Here is a 13,680-nt window from a genome sequence, read left to right on the forward strand (position 1 = left end):
TCTTTCTTTCTTTCCTTTTCACTCTTATCCTTTCCTAAATAAATTTCTCATAATTTTTCAAAATTAATTATAGGTTGTTGTCAACATTTTGGTCTTTTATGATACACATTTTTTCCATTCTGATATAGATATACATATCAATAGGATTATACATGCACCTTCCCTAAATAATTTCTCATAAATTTTCAAACTTTCTTTTAACACTATACATCTGTAAGTTGAATTTTGGTGAGAAAATAAAAATGTAAGAAAAATATAAGAGAAAAAAGTATGAAAAAATAAATAAATAAATAAATAAATAAACCAATTTCTCATAATTATGGAAAACATAAGATTCAACCAAAATTTTTATGTTGAACATGAAAAATTGGTTGATTTTGATTTTTTTTTTTTTTTTGTATTTTCTACAATTTTTTTTCTTGAGAAATTTGCATGGAGTAATGCAAATTTTATTTTATTTATAAAATTGTACTTTGCTATTTTATTATTCTAAATACCATTAGTTTGAATGATATAATACTCTTATTTTGCATACCGTTTTTATGACACTTTTCTTTCATTTTATTTTTTGTTTTTTTTTCCTTTCATTAAATAGCAACATAGGGATTAAATTCTCTCACAACATTTTTTTTTTTTTGTCTTTTTATATATAATATTAAAAGCTCTTTTTTTAATAAATGTGACATATTATAGTCTTTTTTTTTATTTTTTTTAAATTTAAAAAAAGAATTAATCACGTCATTTATTATTTATACTCAAAAATTATACTGTTGTAATTTATTTTTTGTGGTGATCATTTTAACATGTGGAAAGCATATGTATTTTTACCGCTACAAAAAAAAAATTACCAAAATTAAAAGTAACACTAAGGTATCTTAAACAACAAAATTATTATATTTAGCTAACATAATTTAACTTAAAAATCTAAAAAAATAAAATTGTAATTTTGAAGTTAAAAATTAATATTTTATTGTCTCTGAAAAAAGACGATTAAAAGTAATTTGTTTGTTTCTTTTTTATATTTTGTAACAAAAAATAATAAAATCTTAAATTAATGAACTTTATCATATCAAGTAACATTATGAATTACTATAAATTTTTTTTGTTATATTGTATTTAAAAGTACGATATAGTATACTAATAACAAATTTATTTAATAAAAAAATTGATATGCTAATGTGAAAACTTATAAAATTACCAAATAGTATCTTAAACATAATAGAATTAATTAAATTATAAAAATTATTATATATATTTTTTAAAGTTGACTGATCAAAGATTTAAAATAAGCAATCAAATGTATATGATAAAAAAATTACCTTAAAATAATTTTTTTAATAAAAATTAATTAATTGATATATTAATTACATCAAAAGTAACTAAAAACTTGCTTTAAAAAAAAAAAAAAAAAAAAAAAAAAAAAAAAAAAACCTTGCAAAACAGTAAAATTTCGAGAAGCGTAGGATAAGGTGTTAAATGTTGTTGTTTTGGCAACTTTATACTTTGTTTGGATTAATCAAAATTGCTGTAAATATGAGATGAAATGTAATTCTGCAGCTTATGTTAGTAGAGAGATTAGATTAGTTGTTAAGCTTAGATACTAAGCTGTAGCAGCGGGGAAAAAAAGAAATTTAATAGCTATATAATTAATGTAATCAATAATTGGTAGTGTTGGCTGGTTGTTCTATTGTTGTTTGAGTTTGTTATGTATCCTTGTTTGTTTTGAATAAAGATCCTTTTCTTGTTCAAAAAAAAAATTCTAAAAGCAAGATTTTTCAAGTTTTTTTTTATTTTCGGTAATTATTTTAGATTTCAGTATTTGTGCTGACGTGGCACATCAGTATTTGTGCAAATAATTTTGTTGTATGTATTTTTATAAATAAAATTAATTTTAAGTATAATATTGGAAAAACTCTTTTTTTCTTCCGACCAAAATTCAACTTCCAAAAATAGCCAACACATATGTAAATTCTAGGGGCTATGGTACACTGATAATCGGATAATACAAAACTCTTCCGTTGTATACTTGATTTAGTACCATAAAACTAACAATTGGTATTAGAGCAGTTCCATGAATGTGTATACATTAAATGTTGTGTGGGTTTTATACATTTATATATATGTAATATGTATGTGAATGGATGGTATTTTATTGTGAATCTATGAGAGGTGAAAAATCATTAATTATATAGTATAATTGGGTGTAGGTTTTATTGCTATTATTTTTTAGAAAATAATGTAAGCCAATTAGGGCATAGGAATTTTTATGTAATTTATTTTTTAAATTAAATTTTACGTAAAAATTATTAGTTGTAATGTTCATTGCATGTGAGCTTAGTTTCTAATCTTAAAATCTGGCTATGCATATCGAAAACATCACATGCATGTGAGCTCGGGTTCGTGGAGGAACCCCGACCATGCAAAAAAGCATTGGGTATCGTGCCCATGCTTCGCTAGGGAGGAGTCAACCTAGGGTTGATGTATGCATGGGTTAACATGCATGCAAAGGGACGTGAGTCCCGAGAGGGGCCAAGGTGGTTCGACCACTGCCCCATGCACGACGGTGCACCACTGTCCGTTCATGGCAGGACATACAACGTCCACTTGACCCGTTCGGGTCTATTCAATTCTTGACCCCTGGTTGCTCCTCTCGTGCGTTTCCTCTTCCTCGTGGCCACCATGGCCACCGCCGACCAGGTGGCTGATGGTGGTGGTCGACCCTATCCTTTGTGATACCCAACTATATATGTGTACATATATGTATGTATATATGTATATAATATATAGTGTATATATAGTATATACACTATAAATTATCTATTAATTATTTAATGTAAATAATTAATTTATTTTGAGATATTAAATAAATATTATGGTTATTATTTGAATTTTAAATCTAAATAATAATTATGCTAATTATTAATTAATAAATGTTAAAATAATTTTATTATTTTTAATAATTAAATCAAAATAAAAGAGTTTTGTGAGATATTAATTTTTTTAAAATTCATATTTGAATTAAGTAAATATAATTAATTTTAGGAATATTTAAAAGAGTTATGTACTATAAGGGAGCAAGTTTTAGACAATTTTTTCATCTTCTTTTTCCTGTTTAATATGAAATTTTATATGAAAAATATACATTGATACTTTATTTATAAAAATACTTTCATAAGATGTGTTTAATAATTTTGTCTTTAATGAGTTTTTATTTACTAAAATATCACTTACACATATTTATTCATGTCAGCCCAAACCACATTTCAGTCATTTCCCTTTTGAAACCCACGTTCAAAACTCACGAAAATCACCTCCTAGCCATAACCTTCGCCATCTTCGTCTTCTAACTGCCTCATTTATTAGTTTTTTTATATATCTTTCATTTCGTATATATAATGACTATTACTTGTGGCTCTGCTTCTCCATCTCCATTGCTAAAAAAAGCTTCAAAAATAGGTCATAAATCAGTTGCTAACAAGGCTAAAAGGAAACGCCCAGTCATCGACGATGATGACTCCGATTTCGCTACCCTCGTGGCTAAAGGTGGTCGTCGTCCAGTGAAGAAGAAGTCAAAGGTGTCTTTGCCTAAAAAAATTTCAACTTCGACGACGAGAAGGGAAGAAGAAGTCAACTTTAAGACAGCTGTGATAAAGCTGTAATGCAACTGTTATATCTGTTGCGAGCCAACTATACAACAGTTATATCTGTTTCGAGCCAACTAACATAAAACTACAAAACAACTAATAATTCCACATATTTAATACAAATAATATTACATCAATCGTGTTTTATCTATCCAGGTCTCGTATTTGATAATTCTGAGCCCTGATTTTATAATTCTATAATATTATAGTAGCAAAACTACTATTCAACTAACGTGTAACTTAATTGCAACTACAAATGTTAAATGTGAATATGTATCTATAAGAAACTATTTATGTACTTTTTTGTCATTGATCGATAATAGTAATATGTGGAGAAACAACTATTAAACCTCTGTAAACTAACTTTATATCAACTAATTTAATATATTAATAAAATTAAATATGTTAAAAAAGTTTCTTATAAGAGCTTTGTATTATATTGACGATATGAAACACTTGCAAATATGATAAAATTCATTGTATCGTTATCAATTTATAATAATTGATATGTCAAGTTTCAGAGAGTTAGAAAAATATTTATGCAACTATAATGCAAATGTTATGAAATATTAAAAATCATAACAGTGTTTCTACGTACATAACTTTATTTACATGTCTATTCGTGATTTTATATGAACAAATTCACCATTAAAAATCTAGAAAACAACAAAAATATACCGAGATAAACATTTAACTACAGTATTGATGTAATTTTTTTTATTATACTTGAGTTGGATTGTTTGAGAACTCCAATTCAACTTTTTGAGATCTACATTTCATGGATCTAAATATTGAAGTCAAGATATTAGTTTTATGCGAATTAAACTGAATTTCTAGTTGAAATTTAGTTTTGTAGTAGTTTCTCTGTACTTTTTTTTTTTCATGAATTCGAAACAACCCATGTTTTGATTGATTTTAGTTGCCTTCTCAAGTAAAGTCGTCGAAATTAATGGTAGTTCTCTTTCTAATTAGGTTTCATTTCGGTTTTATTAGATTGTTGGGTTGGTCGATTGAAGGTTGCGTGTGTGAGGTTGTTTGTTTCGTTTCGTGAGGCTGAAGTAGTAAAAAAAAGTGGTATTTTAGTAATATTTAATTTATGGGTTGTATTAATATTCATAGAGCCGACCTTAAATACTTTTGTAATTTAATTACTTTTTTAAGAAACTCTTTACAAGTGAGAGCATCACTTTTGCTCTCACTTATAAGAGTACTTTTTTTGTATTTTAATTGGTTAAATAATGAAGGTGCATACAATTAAAATGAGTAAGTGCACATATAAATATATATACTATTAGTTGTATTAGAATTTTTAAAATTAATTTTTTTTAATCAAAATTATGGAAATCTTTTAAAAGTGTGTTTAGTAACTGAAATTTATTTTTTATTTTTTAATTTAAAATCAAAATTAGAAACATAAATTTGATGCTTTTAAAATTTTTAAAATTAAATTTTTTCTCTCCCTTACTTTATTTTATTTTTATTTTATTTTGTTTTACTTTCATTTTTATTTTTAGTTTTTAAGTGGATTTTACACTTAATTTGGTGCTTTAGGTATTTTTAGAACATAATTTGGAATTTTGAATGTGATTTGGAGGTTTGAAGTTTTTGCTAGATTTTTGATTATATTTTGCTACAGCAAAATATGAACAAAAAGCTTTTGTCGTTGATTTGGACAAGTTCGCATGTTGTAGCAATTCTCTAGCAAAATTTTAGCATAAGTAGTACAAGTTAAATGAGCAATCAACAATATTTTTGCTGGATTTTTGCAAAAATTTTACAACAACAGGCGTAAGTTAGAATTCTTTACGAGATGTGAAGGAATTTTTGGAAAAAAAAAAAAACAAACAAAACCAAAACATAATTTCTTAAATAATATTCTAACCAAAATAATCTCAAATACTTTGAATTTCTTTTTCTCAGAAAACTCTATTTTCTCATCTTCTTCCTTTTCCGTCCTAACCACCATAGCTACCTTGTCTCTACCTTCCCCTTGCCTTAACCACGACCACCCTGACCACCATCTACCCTTCTCCACCTCCATTCGCCAGAAACTCCATTATCAGACCCCAATCACATTTCTCTTCTCTTTTTTCTCCACTATCACCAAACCCAGAATTTGACCTAAGCCTAAAAAACCCTCCGCCCACCTTCACTCTCATCTCATCATCATCCTCAATTTCTCTTCACCTAAACCATAGCCTCATCACCATTTTCGCATGAACTCAGTTGTACCAGTTCCAACCTGCCTCGTTCTTCATCATCTCATTAAAGTTAGCAAAAAATAATGATAATATCATATATCATTTTAGTGAAAGAAAAAAAATTAGATCATAGCTAAAAAATAGGGGAGTTAAAAATAAATAAATAATAATTCTATATTGCTACCTCATGATAACGAATAAACTACAACAAACTATTATCATTAGAATAAAAATCAAAGGTTTAAAAAATGTCCTTACAGGTGAGAGCAAAAGTGATGCTCTCACCTAAGAAAAATCATACTTTTTTATATATACAAACCTCTTTTAATATACAAGATTTTTTGTTCTCAAAAAAAAAAAAATATAGGAAAAATCTACAATACACCCTCTTAAAAATGGGTGTATTGATGCACTCTTATCTATTTCGATATCTAAAAAATTATTTAGTCTAATTTTTTTTATGGTCGTATACATTATAGTTATTTCAGACATCTGACAAAATTTTGAGAAATTCATAAAAATTTAATATGTCGTAAACAGTGTTCAAAGAGTTTGTTACGCGCGTGACTTTTTTATTTTATACGCGTGTGAAATAGACGGTTTAAACATTGATTTCTATATTGTAAATTATTCCAAATTTCTCAAAATTTTACAGGATGTCTTAAATAACTATAACGTACACGACTGTGAAAAAATTTAGACTAAAAAATTCTTGTAGATACCGAAACAATCAAAAGTTGTATCAGTACACTCATTTTGATTCATTTTGATGGAGAAGCACCTAAATATATATATATAGAGAGTGATTTTTGGTGTAGAATAAATTATTGTGGGAAATGATATTAAAAAAAATTATTTCAAAAAGGGAGAAAAAAAAAAAAAAATCCCTTCCAAGTCTGATTCTTTCTTTTAAATTTTCCCCCTTCCCTATCCCCAACTTTCTCAAATTTTGCTCTTATAAATTCTCCAAGTTAATTCAATTTTTGTGGCTTCATAACTCACTTTTTCGAAATAGAAAATTGTTTTCATAAAAGAAAATACGGCCTTAGCCATATCCTTTTCGAAACAATTTTCAGAAAACAAAAATTCAGAAGAGAGAACTGTCTCTGTAACAATGGAGCTCGACTTCTGCGATTCTCCTCTGCCTAAAATTCGATATTCTATCGAAGCTACACTTTAATCAGGTATTCTCCTCTCATCCTCTTCCTCCGTCTTCTTTTGTGCCCTCAAGACTAGTATACAGTTGTTACACCTAGGTTTTTGTTTCCAACAAACATGCAGCGGCGAATCTATGGATTTCCCTTTTGATTTTCTTGTTTTGTTTTGATTAGGTTTTAAATTACAATGAGCATTGTGGGTTTGCGTCTTAATTTCTGAAGAGAAGACAAGTTGATCTGGACTGCAAGGTTGGTTCACTCTATTTCATTACTTTTCAAATTTTAATTTTCAATGGCTTTTTTTGGTTTCACTTGGAGTGTTTAATTGCTGGGATTTGGTTGCCTATATTTGAATTTCTCTTCTTTGTTTGAGTATGAATTGTTTGAGTGTGTTGGATTGTTAGTTAGAGTTTAATTCTTTATCAGGCTTTAAAGATTTTGTATTTTTAATTGTATGTTTGTGATCTTTTATTTCGTTGATTCAAAGTTTTAGGACTAGCTAGATCTTGGATGAATGGTAATCCTCAAGAAAAACAGAGTACTAACCTAAGAAAATCTTGAAATTTTTCGTATTTATGCTTAAGTTGGATTAGAAAAAGATTAGGTAGCTAGTTTGGGCTCTAGCTTAGAAACTTATACTAGCGAAATGCCACGTTGACTTACTCATGAAGATTCCCATCCTTAGCACATTGCTCCTTTGCCATCTTGATATGAACAATGCTCTCCATACATACCAATAGAAGAAAAATAGCACTGCCCACATATCCCTGCTTATTTCTCTTTGAAGTTCCTTCTCTCTCTTCAAAGCTTTTAATCTGGTTTTTTTTTTCCGGCAAGGTGAGTGTATTTTTAAAAGACTAGCGACAACCTCCATTTTCCCCTCTGTGTTCTAGTTTATCAGTCATGAGTTTCTCATGTTTATTCGAAAATCAAGTAGTTTAAGTATCATTGACTAATCACATCTAAAATATGTCGTTAATTTAAACCATAAAATTGTTCTCACATTGTAACTTCAATTTGTCTGTCGCAGAATAATCGAGATTTCTGTAATTATTTGAATATATGGCTAGGCGAAGGGTTAAGAAAACAACTGATAAACAAGCTCCCTCGTCACCAGGGGCTGATTTGAATAATGTTGAAGTGAAAGAAACTCAAAACGATAAGGAAGAAGCTCAATTCATTGACCCAGATGGTATGTTATTGATTCACAACTTTGTTTCTATTCGTTCGTTTTTCATCTTGGCTTTTATTAGTACTTGGAATTAAGGCAGTGTAGAGTTTTTAAAAATATGTAAGTCAAGGCATATGGTATATTATGTTTACTAATGATTATCATTGTTTATGCCAGTGGCTGGGATTTAGTAGCCATAATGCTAACTGTGAATTTTTGTGTTTCTAATGGGTTCAATGAGAAATGCTTTTAGCTGAGGTTTTTTATAAGATTGCATTATGGGTAATTGAATTTTTTTTTAGATTGTACCACAGTATTATTTTCCATGAGTTTGGCGATTCAAATTAACCTCCTGTCCATCTAGGAATTGTAGGCATTTCTGACTAATTACTATAAGGATTAGAATGCCCTCATGAGTTTGAGTTGTTATTATTTAACAAGACATAGTTTTCTCCTTTTAACATGACATGTGAGCTCACAAAATATATCATAAGCTGATTCTATTTTTATGTTGCCTGGTTATAATTTTTTTTTCAATTTTAATCAGTTGAGCGTCAAATTGCTGCCATTAGAGCTATTCGGGATGTAGAGATTGAGCATCTGTTGACTGAATTGCGTTTGCTCCGTTCGTATTTTAAAAAGGAGCAGTTGCAGACCCCAGTATTGCAATTTTTTGCAGAGAACTTTCCGAATTTGTCAGTGGTAAGAAATGGACAAAATAGAGACGCTGAAGTACAATGGAAAACTAAAGAAGACAATGTCTCTGATGACAATAGAAGAGAGCTCCACGCGTCCCTTCTGCATCGATTGTCCATGGCTTATTCCAATTATTCTGCAGCAATCCCATCTTTGGGTGGTTTTGACTTTTCTAATAAAACAGGTTCTAAACAATTTTTTATTTGATTTAACATAGAATTGTAATAAAAGTTAGTGTTCTTGCTGTATCTTATGTAAATTAATTGATTAATTGCAGTGAAAACAAGCCATTTTGCTGGTGAAGATCTGCAGATCAGAGACTTTGTATGTTCTCTTGGAATTTATATTTGTCTATTATGTCCTAGGAATTTTTTGACTTTTATTTTCTTAGCTAACTAAAAAATTATTTAATTCAATTTCTTTCGCATTTAATGTGTATTTTTTGTGTTTTGACTCGCTATCTGGCTAACTTTTAAGCTTTCTTTATTGTAGGTTCTGGAGGAGCCATCTGAAACACAGATGCTAGGGATGCAAGATGCTTTTTGTACACCTGGGGTATGTGACTTCAGGAGTGCTTCTTTGTTTTATTTTGAGCGTCAATATTACTTGTGAGGCTGCTGATAATTTGCTAGGCTCGAACCATGTTATGTCATAAGAACAGAAAAACAGTAAAGCTAAGTGAGATGCAAAGTGTGTCAAACTTGAGGGACTAAAGTCTAACAGAAGTGGTCTAGGGGATGTGAATTGCCAACAAGGCTGGTGATCCCATGATGTATTAGATCCCAAAATGAGTAGAACAAGATAGAAGGGTATAAATAAAAGGGTGTATGAGTCATTGTATTGAGAGTTAAATAAGTGGGAGAATAGGATAATATATATATAGATATATAGTTAGAGTAATGGGGGAGAGAGGGGTTAATCTTGAATTGACTAGTACAACTCGTCATCACTGTAATTCTTTCATATTAGCATACTGGTTGATATCAATTTCACCTATTACCTATATTTGTTTGCTGCTATTTCTGTCTTTTGGATTTGTGTAACAGTGGGCTACATCAATTGATATTGGCAATAATAATTCAGATTTTTTGATTCTGGGCTTAAAAGAATGCATGGCTGATAGATTGGTATAGATAATAACTTTATTAACTCTTAAATTCTGTAGATGAGTAGCCAAAGGCTTTCTGTTGGAATGACACCCAAAACACTGAGGCTTCCAAAGCCTGGAGAGATGCTTTTATCTGTCCGCGGTTCTCCACTTGGTGTTTACAAGGAAGACAACATGGAAGCTATTCACGGTATGCATCTCTCACTCAACAAGTTTTTCTATTCCTCTTGTTCATAACATGAACCCCATATGATGGACCCTTTTAGCTATGAAGTCGATTTTGATTGAAATTGAAAAGAAGCCAGCTATTTATCTTACATACTGTGATAAAATACATACTATTAGTTTATCAAATTATCATTATTGAAAATCAGTGTTCTCTCTGTCTACTAGAAAGTGTTCCCCGCTGTCAAATAATTTCATAAAATTAGTGTTCACCACTGTTAAATAGTGTTACAGGGTCCATCATGCTGTTTTTTTCACAGCTAACACACACCAAAGTAGTTACATTCTCACGCTTAGGTAAAATGCAAAAAGGTTTTTTGCTTTGAAAAAGCAAATTCAACTTTCTTCCTTTCTTGACATTGTAGCAGGAGTCGTGCTTTTCTTAATCTTTTGTTTCATTCTTTTGTGAATTTTGGTGCAGAGTCTGAAGAGAGCTAACTGGAAATTTCTGAAGTAGTTAAATCATGAGTGTGCTCTACTGGTGCCATTGAATTATATGTATTAAGATTTCATGATGTATAACTTAGTCGCAGCCTATTTCTTAATCTGTAGAATAGTTTTAGTTTTGTAAAACTCCAGGGCAAAATCCATGTTTTATATAAATATTCTCAAGTATTAATTGATGTACAATCTACTTTCACTCTCTCACATAATTGAACTGTCAACACTTGCTCAAATGTGCTATGGATCACCATCCCAGTTTTATTGTTTTTGTTAACGAACACTGTTCAACACAGAAACAAATGTCTACCAAACGATAGTTTTTTTATTATTGGAGTCAGTTAGAGCATCTATTTAATATTCTTAACTAAAAAGTTAAAATAGAGAGCAATTTTTATTGTTGTTGCTAGTTAATATTTGATTATTTTAATAATATTTTATAATAAAAAGTAATAGTATTTTTGATTAAAATACTATTACAAAAAATAAGCAAAAAAGTAAGGAGCACTTTACATTTAGAGAGCTCTTTGAGCTATTTTTGTATGGTTGGAATTCATTTTTCAAGTCTCACTTCATATTTTAATTAAAAAATGTGTTCAGAGAATATAGTTGGAAATACTCTTAAAAATGTATGTAAAATTGTAAAGTTTTTTTTTGATACAGATGTAAAATTGTAAAGTTACATACTCTATATTAACACTTTTTGTAGAATTTATAACTAATAACTAAAACTAGAATGAAAACGTGAGAGAAAGATTCTCATATATTTCTTTATAGAGAGATAAACAGTTTTAGTAGTTAAAATTTCATAAAAGGATGATTCAAGTTTGAAAGGCATGAATTGAGGAAATAGAACCAAGAGAGTTGAGAATTGTACTGTGTACTTAGAAGAGTTGTCTCTTTGTTGATTTGTGATTGGAGCCATTGATGTAATTTCTTCCACCATTGTAAAGTTGTAAAGGTTTCATCATCTAATAAAGATCAAGCCACTAAGGTTGTTCCCACCATGGATGTTTTACTAATCCATCCTCGTGACAAACTTAAGCTTTTGCTTACTGCTGACCGATGCAGTTGTGAAATTTGTAGAGCCTTGGTTTTGAATAAAAAAATGCTCCTAGTCCTAGTGTGTCCAGAAGGAACCTCTTATTAGGAACAATGCTACTCTCTCCATCCATTCTCCACAATTCAAATATATCAAAAGAAATATTCTTATTTAGTATATTGTGTTTTCATAAAAAATATAGTTGGAACCCTGTATTTTCAATAATATGTAATTTGTATCTCATATTTTCAAATTGTACATATTTAGTACCCTAAAGTAAAATTTATTCAATATAATTTTATTAATTTAATCAAACAAATCTTAGTTATATGTAATCAAATAATTAAATTTGAATTTAGAATTTATAAAATTTTAAACAGTTTGATTGTATAGATAAAATTTTATCAAAAAAATTTAAATTTAAAGTATCAAATATGTATGATTTTAAAATACAGAGTACCAAATAAATATTATTAAAAACACAGGATACCTAATTTATATTTAGAGAAAATACAGGATTCTAAATGTGTAAACACCTTATATCAAATATAAATATATATATTTATATATTTATATATTTATATATTTATATATTTATATCTTTATATATTAAAAGTGCATATCTAACGGCATTTCTTGGTTTAACCGAATATACTTTAAAAATAAAAGAATATTCTGTTAAATTTAACGATAGATTTGATCTCCCGTTAACTTTCAAAAATATATAAATAATTAAACCCAAAAAATTAAATAATCTTTTTTTTTAAACGTTTAAACCAAATAATTAAATTCAAAAAATTAAACAATCTTTTTTTAAATTAAAAAAAATCATCCTAGCCACATATCTCTCTAACATAACAAACCGTATATCTCCAATGTTTGATATTTTTTTTATTAGTTAAACGTTAACAAATAAATAAAAAATTAACAAATATTAATATTGTTACACGATTAAAATATTAGGCTTACACGATTTTTTTTTTAAACCAAAAAATTAAACAATCTTTTTTTTAAACGTTTAAATCCAATAATTAAACCCAAAAAATTAAACAATCTTTTTTAAAATTAAAAAAACTACACCAATACCCACCCTAAATTAGAATCATCAATATAAAATTTAAACTCTATATAAAAAAAATCGTTTATAACATAAAACATTTGAATAACAATGTGTATATGATAGGTTTATATACACAATTATGACATTCTTAACAATTAGTTTTATAAAACATATCGTTTATAACATAATTTACAATTAGTCACTAAATTCTTAAACAAAAACCCCTAGAACTTAAAATAAAACTAATATTTACGTGGCTCGCTACGTAACTCTCTTCTAGTATATAAGAAACATACTAACCAAACTTTTATTTCTACATAATTTTTTTTTTATCTTTTTTAGAATTTGTTATATTTTGCTAATACAGTAGAATCTCTATTTAAGAATGTTACACTAGAAAAAAAATTAAAATACTAAAAAATATCAATATAACAATAATAACAATAAATAATCATTAATACTATATCATAATAGAATTATTTTAGAGTAATTATAATGTTTACACATGTACTACAATTTGAAATAAAATTATTAATTTTACGTAAATAAATTTACAAAATATATGTATATATTTCGTTAAAATATAATTATTCTTTGATACAACCAACACTATCTCTACATCCAACTGATCAGTTAGTTAATATCGTTGTAACAGTTTTTGTAACAAATTTTAGTTTTTTCTGTTACTCTGTTCTTCTTCTTCTTCTTTGTATCTCCATCTATATAAATGAAATCTTTTTCCAAGGCTGAGCAGCTTTTGCTAGTCTTAAATTGCAATCTCATAGATTGAATTCTGTCAGATTCTTTAGCATAGATAAGCCTTACATGGTATCGGATTACCCTTGACTACCGTCTCTCATGGATCCCCATCACCCTAAAAATCCACCACGCTCTTCAGCTCAAGCACCCACCACCGCTGCCCCTGCTCCGGCCAA

At 28.4% G+C, this 13,680-nt stretch overlaps 1 protein-coding gene across 1 annotated transcript; it reads left to right on the plus strand.

The window, feature by feature from the left end:
* The first annotated feature begins 6,660 nt into the window (after positions 1 to 6,660).
* LOC115715209 (uncharacterized) lies at positions 6,661 to 10,879 on the plus strand. Its single transcript, XM_030644054.2, has 8 exons — positions 6,661 to 7,029; positions 7,177 to 7,251; positions 8,033 to 8,194; positions 8,721 to 9,053; positions 9,147 to 9,193; positions 9,362 to 9,424; positions 10,035 to 10,167; positions 10,624 to 10,879. The coding sequence occupies exons 3-8, from the start codon at positions 8,065 to 8,067 to the stop codon at positions 10,638 to 10,640; spliced, it is 723 nt and encodes a 240-aa protein (XP_030499914.2). The 5' UTR covers positions 6,661 to 7,029; positions 7,177 to 7,251; positions 8,033 to 8,064; the 3' UTR covers positions 10,641 to 10,879.
* The last annotated feature ends 2,801 nt before the right edge of the window (positions 10,880 to 13,680 follow it).

Source organism: Cannabis sativa, chromosome 4, assembly GCF_029168945.1.
Source record: "Cannabis sativa cultivar Pink pepper isolate KNU-18-1 chromosome 4, ASM2916894v1, whole genome shotgun sequence".
In the NCBI taxonomy this organism is placed as follows: domain Eukaryota; kingdom Viridiplantae; phylum Streptophyta; class Magnoliopsida; order Rosales; family Cannabaceae; genus Cannabis; species Cannabis sativa.

What these genes read in the sequence shown, in the direction of transcription:
- LOC115715209 (XM_030644054.2), top strand. Translation starts at nt 8,065, where the DNA reads ATGGCTAGGCGAAGGGTTAAGAAAACAACTGATAAACAAGCTCCCTCG. An exon ending in TGACTTTTCTAATAAAACAG is followed by an intron (nt 9,054 to 9,146) that starts GTTCTAAACAAT and finishes GATTAATTGCAG; the next exon opens with TGAAAACAAGCCATTTTGCT. An exon ending in ATGCTTTTTGTACACCTGGG is followed by an intron (nt 9,425 to 10,034) that starts GTATGTGACTTC and finishes TAAATTCTGTAG; the next exon opens with ATGAGTAGCCAAAGGCTTTC.